Source organism: Sorex fumeus, unplaced genomic scaffold (assembly GCF_029834395.1).
Source record: "Sorex fumeus unplaced genomic scaffold, SorFum_2.1 ptg000213l, whole genome shotgun sequence".
Lineage (NCBI taxonomy): Eukaryota > Metazoa > Chordata > Mammalia > Eulipotyphla > Soricidae > Sorex > Sorex fumeus.
Window position 1 is genome coordinate 2,411,276 of NW_026606270.1, and position 25,141 is coordinate 2,436,416.

The window sequence follows — 25,141 nt, forward strand, 5'->3', positions numbered from 1 at the left end:
ACTTATAGATAAACCTTGAAAGAGATCAACAAACTGCAGAGATACTTCTGGTCCCCAGAGTCACCATCCAGTTAAAATTTTAACTCCAGCTGTATCACCTCATTATTTTGATTTTAGAATTCCTGGAGCGCATAGTCACGAATCTCATATTCTTTATACTGGTAGGCCAGGAGTGGCACACCACACTGAGTGGGATGTGAAGTAGAAGGTGAACACTTTCAATTAAGAAAATATTAACACAAAAGGCTTAAAGTGTAACAACATGTTAGTAATCTCCTTTACAAGGGCTTAATGGCTCTAGGGTGAGATAAACATTCCTCACACACTTTCTTCTAAGGACATCTTTTTTTATCGTTTTTAGCATACTGTTTATAACAAGCAATACAACATAAATTATTTAGGGCCTGCTCTTGGGGCAGGCTTGGGTGGTGGCTGGGAACATTGGAAGTGATGATGGTGGGGAGGTGTAATGGTGGGGGGATTAGTGTTGAAATATTGAACTTCATGAATCATCACGAACAACTTTATAAAAATAAAACTCAAAAAATATATAATAAATTTTCCTCACGACAGCAGGAGCCTTTCAATCCCTCCAGCATGTGTGAACATTGAACTTGAAAGATTTGAGTTTTCCTCCCAAATGAAATATTCAGGCCTAGGCTTCATTCGGGAATTAGTACCAGTCTTAACAATAATTCCATACAGCCTCTTTGGGGAAATTAGAAGAGAACAATTTCTTATTCATTTGGAAATTAGTGTTAATTCATGGGCTTAGCATTGTCCAGATACCAACAGCAGAGAAAAACGGTAGAAATTAAAAAGCTGCAACACTGAAAATATGAGATCTAAATTGTAGCCACCAAATCGTGTCGTGTGCCACCAAGGTGGTGAGTGAGGTGGGGGGCGGAGGGGATGGAGTCTGGGAGCCCGGCTGGAGGGCAGTTGACACTGGTGGTGGGATTGGTGTTGAAATATTATAGGCCTGAAACTCAACTGTCAATAACTTTAAAAATCAAAGCTTTTTAATTAAATCACTTGCCACTTGTCACTTGTCATCCCGTTGATCATCGATTTGCTCAAGTGGGCACCAGTAACGTCTCCATTCGTCCTTAGCGTATGCTAGCATAGCCCAATGGCATATTGGGGGCTCTTTCAGGGTCAGGGGAATGAGGCCCGTTATTGTTACTGTTTGGGGCATATTGAATACACCACGGTAGCTTGCCAGGCTCTGCCGTGTGGGCAGGATACGAATTAGAAAAGTTGCAGACAATATCCCTCATGACTGTAGATATAAGAATTCTCAGAAAGACACTAGCAAAGTGAATCTGACAAAATAAAAATGTAATGATACATCAGGACCACGTGCTATTTACTCCAGAAATATAGTGCTGATGTAGAATCTGAGTGGGGTTCACCACATTAATAATCAGGAGAAGAAAAGTGACTTGATAGTATCAATTAATGCAAAAGTTAATAAAATTAAGGTAAAATTAAGCACCTATTTATGATTTCTTAAAAACCCAGAAAAACAGGAGTGTTGGAAAAATGTAAGACCACACCTCAATCCAAGTTTTCTACCTTACATAAAGATTAATAGATGTAGGGATTTAAGATAGAATGTCAAAGTACAGACTATCAACAGTCTGGAAAACAAAAGCACCTCCAGGCTAGGGGGTTGCAGAGTCCACACCCAAATCATGATCCATAGAAGGAAAGGTTGGTGTCAGATTTTGCCCAAATGACAAACATTTGCCCTGTTAGGAGGACAAAAAGAGTATTTGCAAACAGCACATCCAACTAAGGACCGATATCTTAAATATAGAAGGGGCTTTCAGAATTCAGTAGCTGAAAGCAGTCCAGCTATAAACTGAGCAAGAACAAGAAGAAATTGTTCACCTCGAGGACTTACACATGGCAAAGAAGCGCATGAAGACATTGGGGAAGTTGAGACCACCAGGAGACTTCTCCACATTCCCATCAGAACTGAAGCTTAAAAAAAAAAAAGTGCTAACACTAAATGCTCGTGAGGATGGGCAGAAACCAGACCACTCAGACATCACTGGAAGAAAAGTAAAGTGGGACAAAAACGTAGGGGAAAATTGGGCAGTGTCTTTACAAACGAATGCAACTACCATACAATCTACCAATTGGACTTTTTTTTTTCCCTTTTTGGGTCACACCCGGCGATGCACAGGGGTTCCTCCTGGCTCTGCACTCAGGAATTACTCCTGGCGGTGCTCAGGGGACCCTATGGGATGCTGGGAATCGAACCTGGCAAGGCAAACACCCTGCCGCTGTGCTGTACATATCTCCAGCCCCACCAATTGGACTTTAGATGCGTTCTTCCCAGAGGAAGTAAAAGGTCCTCCTGGCCGGAGCGATAGCACAGTGGGTAGGGCGTTTGCCTTGCACACGGCCGACCCGGGTTCGATTCCCAGCATCCCATATGGTCCCCGGAGCACTGTCAGGAGTAATTCCTGAGTGCAGAACCAGGAGTGACCCCTGACCATCACTGGTGTGACCCCAAAAGCAAAATAAATAAATTGTAAAAAAAGAAAAAAAAAGACGACCCACAGATGGGAGAAAATAATACCATCGGTCAAGGTAACAACTCCCCCTTAATTAAGCATTGCTCTGGGCTGAACACCTGCGCTGAGTGTTCTCATGTCTACTTCTCAACAGACATTCCCTCCCTGAACTTAACTCCTCACCCTGCACCCACACCCAGGCGGGGCTGGGGTGCCGGGGCTCGAACACGGGTCCCTGCTGCGTTGCACGGCGAACGTGCTTCCCCGCTGCCCGGGTCCTGCTGCTCCCCGCCGGCCCTTTGCATCGCGATCGCGCCCGTCGTCGCACAGGCGAGCGGGTGGAGCCAGTGGCTGGGGGTCTCCCGCCGAGTCGGGGGGCCGCGGGTCCGGGGGGCGGGGGCCGCGCGCTGGTCCGTCCTCTGCGCTCCGCGGTCCCTAACTTCGCCCCGGTCCCTGCGGAGCTGGCGCCTCCCTGTCCCTCCGGGAGGAGCCGCGGGGGCGGGTTCCACGTGCCCGGCCCGGCCCGACCCGGCCCGGCCCGCCCCCGGCCTTAAGGCCCCGCAGCGCCCGCGCCGGCGTCCAGTCCCCGCTGCCCGGCGCGCTGGGCGATCGCGCAGATGGCAGCGCTGGCGGCCGTGGCCAAGAAGGTGTGGAGCGTGCGGCGGCTACTGGTGCTCTTCTTCGCGCCCCTCGCGCTGCTGCCGGTGGTCTTCGCCCTCCCGCCCAAGGTAACGATGCCTCTGCGCACCCCCCACCCCGCCTGCCCGCAGACTCGCCCCCCTCCCTCCGCGTCCCGCCCCCGCCCGAGCCGGGGATGAGGGGCGGCCGGGACGCGCCCCTGGTCCACTCTCCTCCCGCCCGGGCTGCGTGGCGGGGCAGGTGTGCGCTGTGGACACCCCGGGCCTCTCCTGCCCTGACCCCTGCACCCCCCCCCCCCCCCCAGTCTCCTGGACCTTCTCATTCCGCTCGCCGCAGGGTGCATTCCACTCTCCAGGACTCTTAGCGAATGCCAAACCGTGTGACCCCGTCCCTGCGCCCACCTCCCCAGGGCTGCACCTGCCTGCAAGGTTTCTGGTATCCAGTAAGCGCCTAATCACGGCGCGGCCGGCCCACCTGCTGGGAGCAGCCACTAGTAGTCCCTGAAGGGTCCCCAAGGAGCCAGGCGCTGTGCTGAACTGTGTCCAGGGGCATCGCCTGGTTTGATCCACCCCCCACCCCACCCCCCCTTGCCTCTCCAAGGAGGAATATTCTTCCCGATTTTCCAGAGAAGAAAAGCGCACCTCAGCGCCAGGCAGGGGGTCGGTGAGAATCCCCCCACCCCTGCGAGTCGCTGAGAGGGGATTTCACGGCCCTCTTGGTGGAATCCAGAGCCTAGGCTGTTTTCTGGATATTCTGGGTAATCCCCAGAAGGTCAAAGGCCTCAGGAGTTGAGGACAAAAGTCCACACCAGACACAGTACCATGGTCCCTCTCCTGCCCCTCACCTGGGGCATCGAGAGAGGCCACTAAGGCTCTTAAGAGGAGGCTTCCGCCCCACCGTTGCTTCCACATCTGTCCACGAGAGGAATCAATGAGCAGAGACCAGCAGAGACCCGGTCAGGTGGGAGAGCAGTTCAGGAACGGCTGCCTGGAGGAGGGTCCCTTGCTGGTGACAGGGAATAAGGTGATATACCAGGCGGCATCTGAGTAAATACACGAATAAGAGATCGAAGTGAACGCACACATAAATTCTATGGACTTATCCAAGATATTTGACTGGCTCGGCACAGAAGAGAAATATGTAATAAGTATTGGCATAAGTCTGGCCAACTTCGACCTTAGATCGGCCTCCTCTCCTCTTTGAAACTCAACTTTCCTCGTCTGAAAAATGGGACAACCACCAGGCTAGCTTCCGTGAGCTGCTGGGAGCACGGGGCGGGGGGTCCCTTGACTTTGTGGGACTGTGGGTGGAAAACCGGGTGGGCCTGAGACGTGCCAGGCAGAGCTATGGGGAAGACGAGTGGAAATACACGGCCATGCTCTCCTGCAGATGCTTCTGGGAGCTTCTCTCAGCTGTGCCCTTCAGCAAGATCTACCAGCCCAGGGCAACCCCGGGGGGCCGGTGCAGGAGCAGATACAGACTTGCCTTGCTTCACAATGGATCAAAGACAGACTGGAAATACCGCGGGGTCCTAACAGGCCAGGGGTACAGCAGATAGTGCTCCCCACAAGCTGGTGCAATTAATGACCCTCCCGGCAAAACTGCCTGTGGGCTTGCTCCCCGTTAAGAGCTGTGGGACTATGATATTTGAGGGGCTCTCCTTAAGAAAGGCAGTCTTACCAACACAGAATTCAGCATAGGGTTGGGCTGGAGCGATAGCACAGCGAGTATGGCATTTGCCTTGCACATGACTGACCCGGGTTCGATTCCCAGCATCCCATAGGGTCCCCTGAGCACTGCCAGGAGTAATATTCCTGAGTACAGAGCCAGGAAGAATCCCTGAGCATCGCCGGGTATGACCCAAAAAGCCAAAAAAAAAAAAAAATTCAGCATAGGACACAGAAGCCCAAGTTTCATTAACGTCATGTGAGCATCTGTTCCCAGATGAACCTCAGTGTGTTCAGAAAAGAGGGGGTGCCTGTGACTCCCTGCCTGGTGGGAAGCCTGGTGAGGAGGGGGTGACTCTTAACTCTGGGCCAGGGACCTTCTCCGGGAGCTTGTTCCAGGGAAACTGCACACGCAGGAGGGCATCGCTCTTTGCTTTTCTAACCTGCGAGGAAGGGCACCATCAGCAAGGCCAGGTGATTTGCCCGAGGCCTCACAGCCCTGAAGACAGAATGCAGGGTCTCGGCTTCGAACCCCTGCACTCTGCACTCCTGCCTTCATGGCAGTTCAATCTGAGCCTCTTCTGTTCCTTGTGGTTCTCTGGCAGGGACCCTTCCTGTGTCTCTGGATGCTACTGCCACTTGAAGTGGCTGCTGAACCCGTGCTTTTTATTTTATTTTATTTTTTTGCTTTTTGCTTTTTGAGTCACACCCAGCGATGCACAGGAGTTCCTCCTGGTTCTGCATTCAGGAGTTATTCCTGGCACTGCTCAGGGGACCATAGGGGGTGCTGGGAATCAAACCCGGGTTGGCCGCGTGCAAGGCAAATGCCCTCCCTGCTGTGCTATCTCTCCAGCCCCTGAAGCCGTGCTTTAACTTCCCTGGAGATTTCTGTTAGCACACGCCAATCCCTCCCTCACCCCCTTTTTCATATATCTAAAACGGTGCGTATTCTCTCATCGAGAGCATGATTAGATTCTTGGACGTTGGCAGCTGGCACATTCCTCCGGAAAGTCCCACGTGTCCAGGCTCCATCAGGAACGCTGGAGAGCCAACACGGCTGCTTTTATGGATCTGGGACATATATGAAAAGCAAACAGGGGGGTGTGCTCTCCGCAAACACAGCTCTGAGACAGGTCTTGTCGTCTTAAGTCGTCTGAGCCGTGCGATAACCTCTGCAGATGAAGGCCACCAGAACGTTCTCGTTGAGCAGATATCACCCCGCTCCCAGCATCAGCCCGCCATGTCCCCCTCACTCTGAGAGGCCTTGCCACCCCCTGTGCCCATGGAGATGTAAGTCAGGGTTCCCCCAACATTTGCAAACACCCAGCTGCCAGATCAGAACTCCTGCACCTTTGCCGGTATCCCTCGGGGTTCTGGTTTTCCTGCTTGGTGACATCTCGAAGCCACCTGGGTGCTGATGGCCTTCGGTGTCTGAGAGATGACAGGATGGCTTCACGCGCACCTGTCTCTTGGTGACCCAGGGGCCCGGTCTCCCGGGAGGCTGGGGTTAACGCCAAGGGCAGAAACAATTCTTACATTCTGGCCTCCGGGACGGACAAGGGAATGCTGCCAGCAGGGGTGAAGGGAGTGGGCTGGATGTCAGGAATGCTGCGACCGCAATTTCCAGCGCCACTGGGGATCCCCGTTCTTACTGCAAGGAGCGGCGAGGCTGCGGAAAGGCAGGCGGCGGTGGGGGGAGCACCTCCAGGAGGAGTCAGCCACCTGGGGACCGGCCACGGCCACGAGCAGCAGGGAATGAGACCGGGGAAGCGGGCTTGCAAATGAGCTCCTGCCTGCCTGCGGGTCTGCAGAGAAGAGCCGCCCTGTTTCCTGTCCTGACACCTTGAACTCAGATAGTCACACTGGCCTTCCGGCCCGGAAATGTTCCTGCCGATCGTTCTGGCTTGTGGGTGCTGGCAGCAGCCTTTGGGTCAGGCAGGATTGCTCCCCAGGGTGCGTCAGGGGTGCACGTTGCCACGGGAGGCAGGGAGGGGGGGCGTTGTGCAGACCCAGCCGTGCTCCATGGGTCACTGCTGTGTCCTGGCAGGGTGTGGGCTCAGCCAGTTCCCGGCACGCCCAAAGCTGGCGGGTCAGGTGTCCGGGCTTATTTCTCTAGAGCACGTTGGCTGTACCTGTGAGGATGTGCGGATGCTTTCCTGCCTGTCCCTAATCCTGGGGTGAGCGGCCCAAGAGCGGCTGGTCTGAAGGGCAGTGATGGGGTCTGCAGTGTTGGGAGGCGGCCCTGGGCAGGTCAGGGCAGCTGCAGGGGGACCCCGAGTGTGCTGGGACCCGGTAAAGGCAGTGACTGGGGGTGGGGCTTGGTGTTGGTTCACTCAAAAAATAAGCACGTTCATGGAAGTTCTTCCAGGAAGTAGGTAGCCCTGGGCAGGCTGGCCTTGGAAGACTCAGCAAGGGCCCAGGTTGTCACAATGCACCCAAGACCGGAACCCATGGTAGCTGCCACCCCCTGCCCCACAGTTCTTCTCTGCGTGTTCTGTCTGGCCTCCCGAGCTGCCTTTTGGTATTTACATCTGCCCGGCTCATTCCTGCATCGGCACCTGGCTGTGTGGTCCACCCAGAGTTTTCCTGCCCCTGATCTTCCATGGTGGGGACCTCTTGGCCGTTTCTCATGGCGCCTCCTTCCGGCAGTCCTCCCGGATTACTCGTTCTTCAAATCCCTTGCCCCTCCACCCCTCCACAAAACACTCTGAACCTGCTGCCCGCTTAATGTACCCCATGGGAAGAGATCATTTGTTGCACGTGGCCCTCTCCCAGAAGGCTGTGAGTAGCGCTGTGGCCAGGCCTGGGCCTCTCCTGTCCTCTGAGCCCCCTCAGTGCCTCCGACAGTGTCTGAAAGGTCAGTGAGCGCTCAGTGGACCAGCACCGGGAATGAATGACTTTGGATCTGAACTCGGCCACCTCTGGTATTTTGTTTGTTTGTTTTGGGGGAGGAGGTTCACAGTCAGTGGTGCTCGGGGCTGACTCCTGGCTCTGCATTCTGGGTTCACTCCTGGGGGGGCCTCAGGGAACCCTACGGGGTGCTGAGGATGGAACCCAGGCTGGCTGCGTGCAAGGCCCACACCCCAGCACTGTCCTATGGCCCTGGCCCTTGACCCCGAGGCCGCTGACTTCAGAGCACGTGACCACCCTAAGACCCGTTTGTGGGAGTGCCGAGGTGGGGTGAGTGTTTCTCTCTCTCCCTTTGGGGGTCCAGCCCGAGAGGCGGAGGCCTCAGGTGGGCGTGGAGGGGCTTTTCAGCTGCTTGCTGCCGCCCAGGAGTGACTCCCCGAAACTCTCCCCCTTCCCCCGCACGTGCCCCCCAGATCTGACCTGCTGCCCAGCCCGCCCCCGGCCTCAGGCCCATGGCTCTGAGGTCTGGCCAACTTTCCGCTGGCCTTTGCTGCTGCCAGGTGCACAAACAGGCCGGGGCTCTTCCCAGCACTGCGGCGGGGAGCGAGCTCGCGTTTCCCGACCCCGCACCGCGGGACCTGCCCTCTGGACCCAGAGCAGGATTCTCTGACACCCCAGAGCGGGCAGACACCGAGTCAGCACCTCAGTCTGCCCTGGGCCGCCCGGGGCCAGGGATCAGGCCTGTTTCTCTGCACCCAGCGGAACTCGGAGAAGGGACTGCAGCCCACACACGAGCCTGTGTTCCTTCCTCCTCTCAGCCTTGGTTTCCCCACCGGCATCGCCGGCACAAGGCAGACCCTCGCGGGGAGGTGTCCAGATAACAGGACACTCTGGCATGACTGTCCACAGAAAGGAGTTTGCCCGACGCTGCCTCTTGGCCCCTGGACTCCACCTGGGCGGGGTCGCCAATGGGAATGAGCCTTTGCGGGGAGGGGGGTGGGGGGTAGGGGGCGGGCCCACGGCAGAGGCCAGCAGTGACACTGGGGATGGCCGGGGAAGTTGCCCCCCCCCCCCCATCAGTCCCTTTTGCTCATGTCCCCAGGAATGTGGTTATCAGCAGACTGGGCTTCGAGAGGCTTTGACTTCAGCTTGAGAAAGTCACCTGCTGGCATTCAAGTTTGTTGACATCCTGGGGTAGATACTCTATTCACGCCTCTCTTCTACACAACTTCCCCCACACCAGGCCCCTTGCGAGGCCTCGCCAGCCCCTCTCCACACTTGATAAGTGTCAGGCCCCCGCAAAACTCCCAGGCATTGGTGGTTTTCTGTGACGTCGTGGGTGATGGGGAAACTGAGGCCCAGAGGTCACTTGCCTGCGTGCTGAAGGCTTTGGGTGTCAGAGCTGGGGTTCAAGCCATAATGGTCTAACCCCAGAGCCTGTGCTCATAGGGGGATAATGGGACTTTGTGTCATCAAGCAGAGCCTGGGCAGGAGAACAGGGTCATCTGACTTACCCCGGCTGGCTGGTCAGGGGTGCTCTCGCAGGACCAGGGGTTCCAAGAGCTCTTCTGCGGAGCCCCTGGTGCCCTGTGGTGTCCTACCAGCAGGAGACAGACAGCACAGTCATGGATGGGGTGCAAGCCAGGCATGGCCATTGAAAAGTGGAGGACGTGCAGATGTGGTGACATCAAGGCTGTTTACAGCAAGAGAGAAAAAAAGGAAAAGAAAAAAGTGTCCCCCGAAATCCGTGGGCCTTGAGGCCCGGCAGTTAATGGCGTGTGCCAGTAAGCTGTGAGTGACACCTTGTCATCGCAGCGAGAGCAGATGGGCCCATTTCACAGAGACGGGGAGTGAGAGTGGAGGGCTGCTCAGAGGCAAGCATCCCACAACTCGTGCCCCTCTTCAAAGAATCAGACCCCAGGGAAAGCGACTCTCTTCTCCCTGGTTCCCTGAGGCATGGCCGAGAGGTGCTGCCTCCATGGCTGGGGGCCTCCGAGGGCTCCCCAGAGCCGAGATGGGACCCCAGGCAGTGAAGGAGGACTTCAGAGTCTCGGGGTGTTCTCTAAAGACCGGAACTCACCCGGGCGCTCAGGCGCGGGATTCCAGCCCTGGCCTTTGACCCAGCTGTGTGACCTGGAGTCAGCTGTGTCACCCCTTGGTGCCTCAGTTTCCTTACCTGTAGATGAGCCGGGCGGCCAGGGGTGGTCCTTAGGAAGGTCTCAGAGTCTCTGGCTCCCTGCAGGGACTTGGCCCCCACGGTGCTCTGGGTTCCGGGGACATGTGCCACTTCCCTCCCTGGGGTGTTGTGAGGGTCACCCATTGATGGAGGTGCTGCTGGCATGCAGCCGGTAGAGGCGGGGGAGGGGGACATCCTGTGAGCCACATGATGGCCTTCCCAGCAGAGTTCTCAGCCCCCTCTCATGCCTCTCAGGAGTGCCAGTGGCTGGTGAACCCGTGGGACGGGCATCGTAATTGGAGGCCAGGGAAGTGCGTGCATGCCAGGGCCTGAACTCCACCCTGGGCTGGGGGAGGGTGTTTGGAAACGAGGGTCTCGGACAAGGCAGGCTGGCCCTGGTTCTCCCCATCTGTCCGGAGGCTGCCTCCAGCTCCAGCTGCCCGTGCCTGCTGCCCACTGGGCTCTCAGCGGGCAGACCCAGGGAACCGGCGTCCCCCCCCCCCACCCCGGCCGGGAGAAACAAGAGAAGCCGTTGTTCTCCGCACCCACGGCCTGGTTGGCTCCTGGGCTTCGCGGGCAGCGTGTGCCCTGCTCTCTCGGACGAGCCTGCTGACTCGGGGGCTGCCCCTACCCCAGCGCCCGGGAGGGGGAGAGAGGAGGAGGTGTGCCCAGCTCCCGTGAGCCACATCCCACCCCCCAGGCCCCGCGGTCTCCTGGGGCCTGTACTCAGCGCAGCATCTGGGGCCTGGAGCAAGCCTGAGTCTGGACGTGGTCTGTGCCACAGAGGCCCGGCAGTGACGGGATGTCCAGGCAGGGAGCCTGGGTGAGGCTGGATGCCACACACTGCCTGCAGCCCTTCCAGGACTAGGGGAAACTGAGGCTCAGCTGAGCACCTCCCGCCTTGCAAGGTTTGGCCTTTCTTTGCTTGGATCTTTGCCTTCTCTGCATCCTCAAGGCCTCGTTTCTCCTGCAGGGGTCTGCCCAGAATCGTCGGGTTGGTGTGTTCCCCCAGAGTCACTTTTCGAGCTGGGGCGGGGCAGGCAGACAGCATGGTGAGAGTTTGGTCTCTAGTTCTCGGCTTCCTGACAGCCATTCTTGCTCCACTCACTTCCTGGCTGTGCGACAGGGGCAAGTCTCTTTCCCTCTCTGTGCACACGGAATCTCCTGCGCTATGAAGTGAGGGCTGCCAGGACCTAGATCCTGGGGTTGCCATGCAGTTTTCTCCATAACCTGAAATGAATTGGGCTCTGCTTGAACCATAGAAGTACTAGGAATAATCACTCTGATGGTGGTAGCAATAACAATAGTACTGATGGATACTAGCAGTAGCAATAGTATTGATGATGGTAGCAACAGCAACAGTACTGTTGCTACTAAGAAGTGGTAATGGTACTGATGCTGCTAACAGTAATAGTACTGATGGTAGTAGCAATAGCAATACTACTGATGGATACTAGCAGTAGCAATAGTGCTGATGGTGCTAGCTGTAGTAATAGTACAGATGGTACCAGCAATAGTGATAATATTGATGATGTTAGCGGCAGTGATGGTACTGATGATAGTAGCAATAGCAGCAGTATTGTTGCTACTAGAAGTAGTAATAATACTGATGGTAGTAACAAGAACAATAGTATTGGTGCTACTAGAAGTATTAACGTTCTCTTCTTCACTTTAGAGCCCAGAGCAAGGGGACCGGAACTACGTGGTTCCTCCTTCACACTCTGTGTGGGTTCTGGGCTTCTCAATCTCCATTTCCTCCACTATAAGAGGGAACAAAGCTCAATTTCCAGGAGCACCAGGAAGGTGTGATGAGAATGTGCAGGTTCTCTGTGAAAGGTTCCTCCGGTGCTCCCTCTTGGCCTGAAGCTGGAGCCCCGAGGTCTGAAAAGTGGGGGCTGTGGACAGAGGAGGCGCTACTGCTCAGGGGGGGGAGTGGGACCAAGCAAAGCCGATGCCTGATGTGTTCGCAGCTGACATTTGAGGGGCCTGGAATTAAATAGTAAATGAATAGGCTACCAGATGTCTCATGTTCCAGATGGATCAGATCAGGGGGTGCAGGGCAGTTGGGGAGGGGACTTGTGACTAGAGGCGTGCAGGCTACAGGGGAATGGGAAGGTTTGAACCTGCAGGCAATGGTGTAGGAGCGTACTCCTGAAGGAAAACAGAAAAAATGTGGAGTAAAACTCCAAGTCCCTGTAAAGAAAGTGCTTTCAGCTGTGGGTGCAGCAGGTGCAAAGGCCCTGGGGCCAGTGCTCAGGCAAGGTTCCCCACCTTCGCTCCAGGGATGTGATGGTCAAGGGCCACTGTCTTCACCATGGCTCTATAAGGGTCCATGAACACAGGCCTCCATGGGTGGGGGAGACAGGGGCTCTGTGAGGAACCAGGACAGATGGAGGAGGCCCCTGGGAGGCAATGGCCAGAGGGTGATTACTGGGGTGTTGGCTCTGCTGAAACAGCACTTTTCACCCTCCTGGGCTGAACACCCCCCCACCTTAGGTCTGGCTCATGAATATGCAGTGTGAGGTGCCCCAGAGCACTTTCCAGACTTTGACCCCATCACTGCATCTGCTAATGAGTTCAGCATCTATTACTGTCCCCTGATGAGAAATGGGGGGGGCTGAGAGTTCACAGCTGGGGTGGTTCTCCCCCCTTTCCACTTGCTTTTCCATCCTGAGTCGGGGCCAAAGGAGACCCCTGATGCTTCTCAGAGGTGGCTGGGTCCAGGAGGGGGCAGAGGGGGCCTGGATTCTTGCCCTGGGCTGGGATATCTCCCCCTTTCAGACCCCCATGGGGGTGTCTGTCTTCCTTCCTGGCCCCACATGCTGGCAGGGGGTGTGGGATGCAGTCACCCTCCCCCAAGCTGCTGCCCTTCTCAGGGCTGTGTAAAGAGCAGGGGTAAGGGACTGGAGCGATCGCACAGCGGGGAGGGCGTTTGCCTTGCACACGGGCGACCCGGGTTCGATTCCCAGCATCCCATAGGGTCCCCTGAGCACTGCCAGGAGTAATTCCTGAGTGCAGAGCCAGGAGGAACCCCCGAGCATCGCCAGGTATATGACCCCAAAAGCAAAGAAAGAAGAAGGAAAAAATCTGTGGGTGCAGGACTGTGCGAGACATGTGGCTGTCCCCCACCACAGAGACATAGTGTGTGAGGCCTGGTGGGGGGCTGCAGTGCCCATCCATCAGGACTCCCCAAGAACAGGCCCTGCCTGCCCTGGCCCTCCCCTCTGCTGAGAATGAGGGACCCGGAGCGAGGTGCGGCCACGGGCGGAACCGAGCTCAGGCTCTATGCGACAGGCTGGTTTGTCCTGGGCAGCACAACCCACTGGTGGCCTTGTCCTCGGGAACCCCAGGTGCCCTCACTGAAGCCCCTCTTTCCAAGAGGGAGCCTCCTGCCTCATGTGTCTCTTGGTCTCTGTCTCCCACCAGACATGATTCTTTGCCCCAAATCTTTTCTTTTTTTTTTGCTTTTTGGGTCACATCCGGCTATGCTCAGGGGTTCCTCCTGGCTCTGCACTCAGGAATGACTCCTGGCGGTGCTCGGGGGACCATATGGGATGCTGGGAATCAAACCCGGGTCGGCCATGTGCAAGGCAAACACCCTACCTGCTGAGCTATCGCTCCAGCCCCTTCCCCAAACCTTTCCCTTTGGGGTGAGAGCTGGCGCCCCCGGAATCTTCGTCTTCCTCCCCGGGGCTGACCCCCAGCAGGGCCTCATGCATCCTTGAGATGCACTGCACCAGGTCAGAGCAGGGCCAGAGCAGGGGCGCCGCAAAGTGGGGGTGCCGAGAGGAGCCTGTGCTACTCACTCTGCCAGGCTCGAACCCTGGCCTTGGCCAGTCTCAGGTCACCAACCCTGCGAGGTTGACATTCTCATTATCGTTGGCATCCCACCCATTTGATAGGTAGTGAAACTGAGGCACAGAGTTAAGTCAGTTGACCCAGGCCTTGGTGAGGTAGGCCACAGGTTCCTCTGGGTCTGGGACAAGGGTCCCAGGTTTGGCTGACCCCTGCCCCCACCCCACCCCCGTCCCCAGAGTGCCTGCCTCTCAGGCAATGGCCATGTGTGCCCTGGTGGTCCTCATGTCTGAGATGCTGAGACTCAGAGCAGGGCCCCCCTGAAACCAATGGGGTGGCTGCCTGACTTAAAAGCCCACCTCATAGGCTGGGTTATTAGTTCAGCAGGGAGTGCGTTTGCCTTGCACATGGCCAACCCGGGTTCAATCTCCAGCATCCCATATGGTCCCCTGAGCACTGCCAGGAGTAATTCTCTAGTGCAGAGCCAGGAGTAACCCCTGAGCATCACTGGTGAGACCTGAAAAGAAAAAAAAAGAAACAGAAAAACAACTCACCTCACAAGCCCTGTGGTTCTGGGGTTTGAACCCTGGCCAGAGCCCACCCTGGGCAGTGGCTGCTGAGCCGATTCTGACAGGTGGAAGACAGAGCTCAGGCCGCGCTGGGGTTCAGAGTTTAGGGCTTCCTGCAGGCCCGGCTGGACACTCCTGGGGATCAGGGTTCGAGCGGGCAGCGGGAGGGGTCACCACCCTGGGCAGTTGGCGCCCTTCTTGCTCCCTGCAGACTGGCCTGCCCAGCTGTCAGCCTGGCGTGGAGCTGCGGGTGCCCACCGGGAGCCTGGTCATAGCCCAGTTTCTCCGAGAGAAACACCTGCTGGGGCCTGGGGCCAGGAACGCTGCAGCCTGCAGGACCATGAGGAGGCTGGTCCCCCCCGGTTCCTGACCCCGTGCTGAGGGAAGCACCTGCCCTTCTCCCTCTCCCTCCCTGAGTTGGGGGGCCCAGGAGGGGGGCGCTTTGTGCCAGCCTAGAGACATTCCCCGACTCAAACACTAACCTCCAATCCCAGCCTTTCCCCCCAATCGCACATGCTGTTTGCAAACTTTTGTCTGGGGAGCCACACCCAGCTGTGCTCAGGAATCACTCCTGGAGGTGCTCCGGAGACCCTGTGGGGTGCCAGGGATCGAACCTGGGTTGGCCATGTGCAAGGCGAGCTCCCTCCCTGCGGGACAAGGGCTCCAGCCCCTGCAGAGTTTGATCCCTGTGGGAACGTGTGTGCCAAGCCCCGGGGGTGGGGGTGGGGGCCGGGATTGCTCAAGTGGATAATAATCTCTCAGCAAAAGCATTTGTGGGCACAGCTGGTACAGGATTGTCGGGGAGCCCCCATCCCCACCCTCCCAGCCAGGGTAAGGATGGGGGTGAGGCCTGCGAAAAAAAGGCAAAGAGGGGCTGCCCCTTCGGGGTCCTTCATCCGTGGGATCAGCCTCGCCTCAGCTCATGGGGAGATGCAGCGAAAACAAGTTCCTCTCTATGAAGAGATCTGTAAAAACAAGTCTCTCTCTCCGGCCTGTTGTGTGTCCTCGGACAAGTTGCCTTCTCTCCATGGGTAACCTTTTCCTCCTTTGTCTGGGGGGTTAGCTCTCAGCCTCACTGCAGGGAATGAATGAATCTCTGTGAGAATGCTCCTGGCTAGCACTGCAGGCTGGTTAGCTGCATCCCTGGTCCCTAGTTGCCAGAGGCCAATAGAAAGTAGAAACCTTCCCGCAACCCACCAGTCATGACAACCGGAAGCGAGCCCAGGCCAGGGAGGGTCGCTGGGTTGTATGAGCCATTTTGAACTGAGCAAGGAAACCTGAAGCCATTGGATGGAGAGAAAGACAGATGCCACCTAGACTGCTGGTCACAATGACCCGGCTTGCTCAGCCCGAGGCATAAAAACGAACAGATATCAAAGATCTGTGTACTGGCTGACTTGCCCTTCATCTCCACATGAAGCCGATGCCCTCAAGATGCACAGAACAGGCTGAGGAACAGCTAATACTTCTGCCGGCCCGCCCCACGCAGCCCTCCAAATCAGAACCGCTCACAGGAGATTGACCCCAATCCTGTGATCAGTAGCCAGCCCGGGACCGACTCCAAAAAAGGCTGAAAAGGGAGGAGAATAAAAGAGCCAGCCAAGAATGGGCCCTGGAAGAAAGAAGTGTGATAAACTTGGAGACCCCACATAGATATTCCTCTGAGACCGATATAAACTAGATGTGTTGCCTAAATGTCTTGGCTAAGAGTCTCCATCGCGATCACGATCATCCTGTTGTTCATCGATTGCCTCGAGCAAGCAGGCACCAATAACGTCTCTTTCGCCCTAGCCCTGAGATTTTAAAAAGTGCCACATTCAAGGCTCTTTCAGGGTTAGGAGAATGAGACCCATCATGGTTACTGGTATTTGGCATATTGGGTACGCCACGGGGAGTTTGCCAGACTCTGCCGTGTGGGCAGGTTACATTCGGTAACCTCGGTACATTCGGTCCAAAGTAAGAATGAGATAATAAGATGTCGTGCAGCCACACGCTTCCAGAAGCTGAGTTTTATAGTCTCTGGGTCTTGGCCGTTGATGGGATTACACAGCACTGGGGTGTGGGGGGGAGGCAGTTGGTGGGTGTGACCCCTGCCTCCTGGAAGATGGAGGTTCTGGGTGGAGGATGCTCAGCCCCGATCCGAGCAGGCTTGGAGATTTCAGCCCCGGGACCCGCGTGCCTTTGTTCCTCTGCCAGTACCTTCAGGCGTGTGGAGATTGGTCTCAGCATGGTTGTGGCTGGTTCTGGAGGTCTTTGGCAGCCGGGGCTCTGCTTGGGGTGGGGACGAAAACTCAACCCGCCCCCCTCCATATCTGAAATCAAAGGATCAAGGGAGCGAGTACAATCAGAACTGTAGCACTATAGCACTGTCCTCCCGTTGTTCATCAATTTTCTTGAGCGGGCACCAATAACGACTCTATTGTGAGACTTGTTGTTACTGTTTTTGGCATATGGAATACGCCACGGGGAGCTTGCCAGGCTCTGCCGTGAGGGCGGGATACTCTCAGTAGCTTTCCAGGTTCTCCGAGAGGGACATAAAAAAAATAATAATCTAGGGGCTAGAGAGATGGTGCTGTGGGTAGGGTGCTTGCTTTGCCCATGGCCAACTTGATTTTACCCCCTGGAAGCCCCTAGAGTCCCCTGAACCCAGCCAGGAGTGATCACTGAACACTGAGCCAGGAGTAAGCCCTGGACACTGATAAGTGCGATACACCCCCTCTCCCTGCAAAACAAACAAAAATCCTAAGATAAATGGAGTAATTCTATGTTAAAAGTGCTGTGAGACACCACAGAGACCGACACACATCAGAAAGAACAAGAGCAACCAGTCCTGCCATGGGTGTGGGGAGAAAGGGACTCTCATTTATTGTTGGTGGGAATGCCGTCTGGAAAGCTTTTTGGAAAACAATATGAGCATTCCTTCAAAAACTAGAAATTGAGCTTTCATATGACCCAGCAATACCACTTCTGGGAAAATATTCTGAGTGTGCAAAAAAGCACAGTAGAAATGACATCTGTACTTATATGTTCATTGCAGCACAGTTCACAATAGCCATAATCTGGAAACAACCCAAGTGCCCGAGAACAGACAACTGGTTAAAGAAATTTTGGTATGTCTAAAAAATGGAGTACTATGCACCTGTTAGGAAAGATGAAGTCATGAAATTTGCTTATAAGTGGATGGATATGAAGAGTATCATGCGACGTGAAATGAGTCAGAAAGAGAGGGACAGACACAGAATGACTTCAGTCATTTGTGGAATATAAAATAATATAATACCAGGTGGACACCCAAAGACAGTGGACACAAGGGCCAGGAACATTGCTCCATAGTTGGAAGCCTGCCTCGTGAGCGGGGGGAGAAGGCAGCTGGAATAGAGAAGGGATCACTAAGTCAATGATGGTTGGAGGAACCATTCAAGACGGCGTGCTGAAAGTAGATAAAGAGGCTGGAGTGACAGCACAGTGGGTAGGGCGTTTGCCTTGCATGTGGCCAACCCGGGTTCGATTCCCAGCATCTTATATGGTCCCCTGAGCACTACCAGGAGTAATTCCTGAGTGCAGAACCAGGAGTAACCCCTGTGCATCGCCAGGTATGACCCAAAAAGAAAAAAAATAAAAAGATAAAGGACCAAACGAGGTAACCTCTTAGTATCTGTTTTGCAAACCTTAATGCCCAAAAGTAGAGAGAAGTATGGGGGAAATTGTCTGCCATAGAGGCCGGGGGAGGATTAGGATGGGGGGGGAGAGGGATACTGGGGACATTGGTGGTGGAAGACATGCACTGGTGGAGGGATTGGTGTTCTGTCATTGTATGACTGAAACTCAAACATGAAAGCTTTGTAACTGCATCTCGGTGATTCAGTTAAAAAAAATGTGCTGTGAGAAATAGCAAGATGGAGGGACATCATGCACACCACAAACAAACTAAAGAAGAGCAGACACAAGGAGGTGGGAAGGAGTGAGTGAGAAGGGGTGAATGGAAAATGACCGGTGGAGAAGTGAACGGAGCTTCGCTTCTGCATAATCCACACAGCTGAAGGCGAAAGGAGTGAGTCTGAGCATGCTGCCTCTCTCAACAATGAGTTAGGGAAGCCAAGGGAGCTAAATCATACACAGACCCCCTCCCCCCACCCCGGCCCCCTCTGAGGGCTCCCTGGAATATGGAGGCGCTTGGCACTGGCTGGGGGCAGTCTCAAGTTCTGCACTTTTTGTGTGCGTGTGTCACACTCAGAGATGCACAGGGGCTACTCCTGGCTCTGCACTTAGGAATTACTCCTGGGGGTGCTCACGGGACTCTATGGGATGCTAGGAATCGAACCCGGGTCAGCCGCGTGCAAGGCAAACACCCTACCCGCTGTGCTATCGCTCCAGCCCCCAGTCTCAAGTTCTGAATCAGCAGATGTGACCACGAGGCATGAACGCTCCCACTTTGGGGAACTTGAAAGCCGCATGTAGATTGGAGGCACAGGAAGGCGGTAGGACCCCTATTTATCACTCACAGAACCCCCCAAGCTGAGTGACAAGGGCATGAGGGAGCAGGAGACAGAGAGGGAACCAGCTCCTGCTCTTAAAGGGCCGAGGCCGGGACTGCTGGTTTTTCAGGAGCTTACCTGGAAGAGGGTCCTTAAGAGGCGCCCCGGCACAGGAAGGAAGAGAGTCGGGCTGAGTGAGACGCGTCAGAGGGAGAGGGACAGACAGAGGATGATTGCACTCATTTGCGGGATATAAAAAACAAAAACCAATCATAGTATGTGAATAATAGCCAAAGACTGCAGAAACAAGGGCCAGGAGGACTGGTCCATGGGATGAAGCCTGCCACCAAGGGGAAGGAAGAGGAGAGGGCGGTCAGGACAGAGAAGGGACCACTGTGACGATACTTGGAAATGATCACTTTGAACAAGGGAGGTAGGGCGGTATGCGTGATAACCTTTCAGTAGCAGGATTGCAAACCACAGTGCCTAAAAGGAAAAAGAGAGAGAGAGAGAGAGAGGTGGGGAGAGAGGGCGGAGAGGAGAGAGAGAGAGGAGAGACAGAGAGAGAGAGAGAAGAGAGAGAGAGAGGAGAGAGAGAGAAGAGAGAGACAGGATGGAAAAATGTCTGCCATACTTGGAAGTCAACCTCACATGCTGGGGGAAGAGGCAGCTGAGATAGAGAAACGAAGGATGCTTGGAGGGTTCGCTCGGGATGGGAGATGTGTGCCGAAAGTAGACTATAGACTGAACATCTTGGCCACTTACTACCTGTATTGCAAAACGTAACACCCAAAAGGAGAGAGAGAGAAAGAGTAAAAGAGAATGTGCCTGCCACAGAGGCAGGAGTGGGGTGGGGGTGGGGGATGGAGTCAGGATGGCAGGAGGGATACTGGAAACATTGGTGGTGGAGAATGGGCTCCAGTGGAGGGATGGGCACTCGACCATTGTCTGTAGCACTGTGGCACTGTCCTCACGTTGTTCACCTATTTGCTCGAGCCGGCCTAGTAACGTCTCCATTTGGAGTCTTGTTACTGTGTTTGGCATATCGAATACGTCACGGGTAGCTTGCTAGGCTTTGCCATGCGGGCGAGACACTCTTGGTAGCTTGCCGAGCTCTCCAAGAACTCTCCAACTTGGGTGGGCCGCATGGGCCGCGTGCAAGGCAAACACCCTACCCACTGGGTTATCGCTCCTACCATTGTATGACTAAAACGTATTCACGAAAGTATGTAAATCTGTAATTGTATCTCACGGTGATTCATTAAAAAATTAAAATCAGGGGCTGGAGAGATAGCACAGTGGGTAGGGCGTTTGCCTTGCACATGACCGACCTGGGTTCGACTCCCAGCATCCCAGATGGTCCCCCGAGCACTGTCAGGGATAATTCCTGAGTGCAGAGCCAGGAGGAACCCCTGTACATTGCCAGGTGTGACCCAAAAAGCAAAAAAAAAAAATTAAAATTAAATGTCTGCCATAGAGGCAGGCTGTGACTGTGGGATGGGGTGATAGGAGTGGGCAGGAGGGAAACTGGGGACATCGGTGGTGGGAAATCGACACTAGTGAAGGGACAGATGTTGGAACATTCTATGACTGAAACTCAATCATGAACAACTTGTAACTGTATGTCACCTGATGATTCCATTAAAAAAAATTTTTTTTAAGAACCAAAGGCCCTCCCGTTGTCCATCGATTTGCTCGAGCGGGCCCAGTAACGTCTCCATTGGAGACTTTGTTGTTACTGTGTCTGGCATCTCGAATACGTCACGGGGAGCTTGCCAGGCTCTGCCGTGTGGGCGAGATACTCTCGGTAGCTTGCCGGGCTCTCCGAGAGGCGCGGAGGAATCGAACTCGGGTCGGCCATGTTGGCTGCGTGCAAGGCAAATGCCCTACCGCTGTGCTATTGCTCCAGCCTTAGGAAAAGCAAAGCAGGAATTGAGAGCTGGCACCTGAGCTCAGATCCTCACCCAGGTCCAGACTTGGTGTTGAGCAGGGTGACGTTCTGTAAAACGCCTAGGCAGCAGCCTTGGGGTGGAAACGTTGTTTGTCTCATTACTCGTAGTGTAATATTAATGGACTTAAGGGTCAAACGACAACAATCAAACATCTTGTGACTGTCCAGGTCAAAAAAAAAAAAAAGAAAAAGAAAAGGAAGGAAGAAAGTCAACTGAGGCTAAAATCGAGCTAGTCTTCACATTTCTGCAAGATAGCCGGGCACCATCTACTCCCTCTCAGAGAAGGTAGAACTCCAGGACTGGCTACAGAGTACAGGAGTGGAGGCATTTGCCTTTGTTGTGGCAGACCCTAGTCGATCCCCAGCATCACCTGCTCCCGGCAGACCCCCCCACCCCCACCCAGCACAGCTCCGAGCTAGGAATGAATCCCAAGCACTGCCAGGGTGGCCCAAAACCCCCTCCAGGAAAAGAAAGTGCACCCCAACATTTTGTTGCTTCGTGGCTTTTGTGTTCTGAGCATATCGTTTGCAACATCTCTGTCCAGATGCATTTCTTGTTGGAACCTGGGACACGGGGCATGTCGGGAGGAAGCTGCTGTGACCCTCCATGCTGGGCCACGCATGTCCCCGGTGCTCTTGGGGTTGTTCAGAGTGTGAAGAGGGCGTTCAGTGTGTGGTTCTCCGCCCCTGGAGGCTGAGCATGGAGAATCCGGCCTCCAGCAAAGGGAATCCCAGGAGCACTGGAGGAGCTCGGAGGAGCTCTGTGCTTGCAGGCGAACGTTACAGGGTTATGGGAGTGTTCTTTTTCCTTTTTTCCTCTCTCTTTTCTCTTATTTTTTTCTTTTTGGGTCACACCCGGTGACGTTCAGGGGTTACTCCTGACTCATGCACTCAGGAATTACTCCTGGCGGTGCTCAGGGGACCATATGGGATGCTGAGAATTAAACCTGGGTCAACCACGTGCAAGGCAAATGCCCTCCCTGCATGCTATCACGCCCGCCATGTCCTTCTTCCTCTTGGTTGTTGTGGTCATGCAAGGACACACATACTGGACACTTCTCACCATATGGAACCCACAGCCACGCCTAACTTTCACAGGACTGCAGAGACATGCTTCCCCAGCTGTGACTCTGAGTGGGCCCATGGGCTGATGTCGTTTCCCTCCAGCTTGGACAGGGCTCGCCAAGCCCTTAGGTGACCTCATCTTCTGGAGTCTGAGTCCCCCACATTCCTCCCCTCCCCCACACACAGCATCTTGATCCAGAGCTCCCAGCTGGGTCTGAATAAACTGGGTCACCCTCTCCCTCCTGCACCCTCACCTTTTAATTTTTTTTGTATTTTATAAATTAGTTCACAATTTTTGATTGCATTTAATATTCAAACACCAATCCCACCACCATGAAACTTTCCCACCATCATATTTCAGATGTTTCCATCCCAAACCCCAATCCCTGTGCCAAAGCAGAACCGAAATAATATATTTTGTATTATTTGTTATGAAAAACTGCTGAAAATGCTGCATAAAAGTATCCTTAGAGGAAAGAGTGTGAAGATTGTTTTATTTCACGCAGGGGCCATTAAGCCCTTCTATAAGAGATCACTAACATGTTGTTAAAGGTTGAGCCTGTGTGCTTGCACACACACACACACACACACACACATCTATCTATAAAAAAAATAATATTTCCCTCTAAGATTGGTTGCTTTCTACTTTGAACCCCATCAAATGTAGTGTGGTACTCTTGGAGTATGGGTAGAGTATGTCCCATGAAGTGTTTCATGGGGTCCAGGGATAGGTTCATTCATGGGTAAGACTCGGCCTAAGTGTGTAGAGAGTGGCCGTGAGCGTGGTGGCGGTTGAGTTCTGGGGGTTTTCGGATGCTGGGGCTGGGTTCCTTGGGGCGGGGAGGGCTCTCACCTGCCTCCCTCTGCCTGTACCCCCCTTTGCATTTCTCCTCCTTCCTCCTTCCCTAGAGATATCTCCTGTTGGTGAGGGCTGGGGGGGGGACAGCTGCTCAGCCCATGGAGGTGTCATGGTATTGGAGTTTAGAGGGTGCTCGCCTTGGGAACACTTCCTGGGTGGGGGGTGCATTCTCTCTGATCGGCTTCTCCTTCCACCTGGATTCTTGTGGGTCTGCAGATGAGTGACCTCGTGGGGGACAGAAGCAAACGTCTTAGGCAGAATTTACAATTACTCTGTGCTCCCCTTGCCCATGACTCACCTGTGACCCCCAGCCCCCTGGAAGTGCTCAGTGAGAGGCAAAGCACTTGCGGGTGTGAGTGTGTGAGAAACCCTAGCAAGACCCCTCCCTCACACCAAAGAAACACTGGGAGTTTCCCCCTCGCTTCTTGGGGATGACAGTCTGGCCGGGTTTGCCCTGTGCAGCTCAAGGCGTGGGATTCACCTGGAACCTCAGATAAACAACCAACTGTCGCATCTGTGTGTCTTGCATGTTAGAGGGATGGGTCTGTGCAGACCGTCATTCTCTGAGGCTTCCTGCTGCCCATTGGCCATGGGGTTCTGGCCTGCTCCTATCACCCCTTCTCAGGTCATGGCACCAAGCAGAAGGCCCGCAGCCACCGCGCCTAGTTGGCCCTAGTAGCTGGTCCTTGTGACTCTGCCCAGGAGAGCTGGTGGCTGTGCGTCTCTGCTTCTGCAGAATGAAGACAAAAGCAGCCAGCCTGAGGGAGCGAGAGTGGCACCCCGCACCTGGTCAGGGACAGTGGGGTGACATCAACATGAGCCGAGCCGTGGGTTGGTGATCAGGTGCTGAGAGGATCGTGACTTCTGGTAGCTGATTCTCCTGAGAACAGGAGCCAGAAATGGGTGGATGGGATGGGAGGGGGATGAGGAAGGGAACTTTGGGGGGTAACTGAAAGTGCGGGTGCAGCCACTCAGGAAGGCCAGAGATTCCTGCTGGGAATATGCAGGTGCTGGAATTTGACGAGGATGGAAGCACAGAAAGGCCCAGGGTACAAATGGACCTTCTGGGTTTAAGCCTGGCTCTGGCTCTGCACCTTTTTGGGCAGGAGGGCCTCTGGCCTGGTTTCAGTAAAATGGAGAGAAATAAATAAAACAGTGGGGCTGGAGTGATAGCACAGCGGGTAGGGCATTTGCCTTGCACGCGGCCAACCCAGGTTCGATTCCCAGCATCCTATATGGTCCCTTCAGCACCACCAGGAGTAATTTCTGAGTGTGCAGAGCCAGGAGTAACCCCTGAGCATTGCTGGGTGTGACCCAAAAAGCAAGAAAAGAAAAAGAAATAAAACTGTGTTAAGCTGAGCCTGCAGAGTGGAAGAGAGGGTGGGGAACAGCATAGATGTTGGACTTCTGCTCCTTACTGACACATTATACTTAGAGCTTCTTAAATGTTTAACTTCCCACATGAGTATGAGGGACCGCAACTCTGGGGTGTGGTATGTGAGATATGACACACTTGTCGGTCCCCCCAAGTGGCACAACCACTGGACTAGCACTTGGGCAATTGGGGTAATGCTGGGGGTCAAACCTGTGTCTTCCTGGGCCATGGTCTGGTAAGGTGGGCTCCCTGCCCCACGCCTCCCCGGGAACCTGCCGTTCCTTTGATGCCTCTGTCAGTGTCATCCTGGGAATGGGTAGTCTGACCCCAGAATAAACGAGGACACAAGTGTTCCCTCCCCCTCTGTCCTCAGAGTTGGTCTGAAGTGGGGGTTAATGTTTTCTTCGATGTTGGATCCATTCCAAAGAGGACTGAGAGTTCGGGGCAAGAAGGTTTTTCGTGAGTGATTCCTCTTCTTTATAGACACTGAATAACGTTTTCTGGTTTGTTTGTTTGTTTGTTTTTGATAGTTGCCTACATTATGTTTTTCAAATTTTTCTGTTTCCTTCAGCTTGTCAGATTTATAGGTACAAAGTTGCTGATTGTTCCTTTTTTTTGAAGGGAGGGTCACACCCCTGATGTTCAGGAGTTAGTCCTGGTTCTGCACTCAAGAATTACTCCTGGTGGTGCTTGGGAAACCATATGGGATGCCAGGAATTGAACCCGGGTCTGCCACGTGCAAGGCAAACGCCCTCCCCACTCCTATACTTATCTATCTCTCCAGCCCTGATGGTCCCTTCATCGTCCTTTAGAAACCCCCAGCTCTGTAGATATATCTGCTTTTTCTTGTCCTCTGTTCAGTTCGAATCTTAGAGTGTTACATTCTTGGAAGCAGTATTACTTCCCGACAGTTTTAACTTTGGAGCTATTCACAGACAGTTCCCATACCTGCATACACGCTCACATGCAGAAAGTGTTCCCGTCCATAGGGAGGGGATGATCTCCCGAGTTCTCTGCAGTTCCAGAAATTTGCTGTCTGTTGAAAAGCACAACAGACAAAATCCAAGTGCCTGCAGAGCCGTGGAGATCCCGAGCCTCCAGCTCTGCGGAGGGCTGCCTTCTTGGGCATCAGGTGGAAGTGGCTCTCCTGGAGGGTGCCTTCCCCTCAGTGAGCAACTCGCCCCTACGTGTT

The 25,141-nt window shown here is 54.4% G+C and overlaps 1 protein-coding gene across 1 annotated transcript in view; it reads left to right on the forward strand.

Annotated features, from left to right (window-relative positions):
• The first annotated feature begins 3,097 nt into the window (after positions 1-3,097).
• The window catches only part of SLC13A3 (solute carrier family 13 member 3), an 80,355-nt gene continuing 58,311 nt past the window's right edge, over positions 3,098-25,141 (forward strand). Inside the window, exon 1 of the mRNA XM_056108427.1 lies at positions 3,098-3,256. Within this exon, the coding sequence (XP_055964402.1) occupies positions 3,146-3,256 (111 nt within the window). The 5' untranslated portion in view covers positions 3,098-3,145. The remainder of the gene's footprint in view (positions 3,257-25,141) is intronic.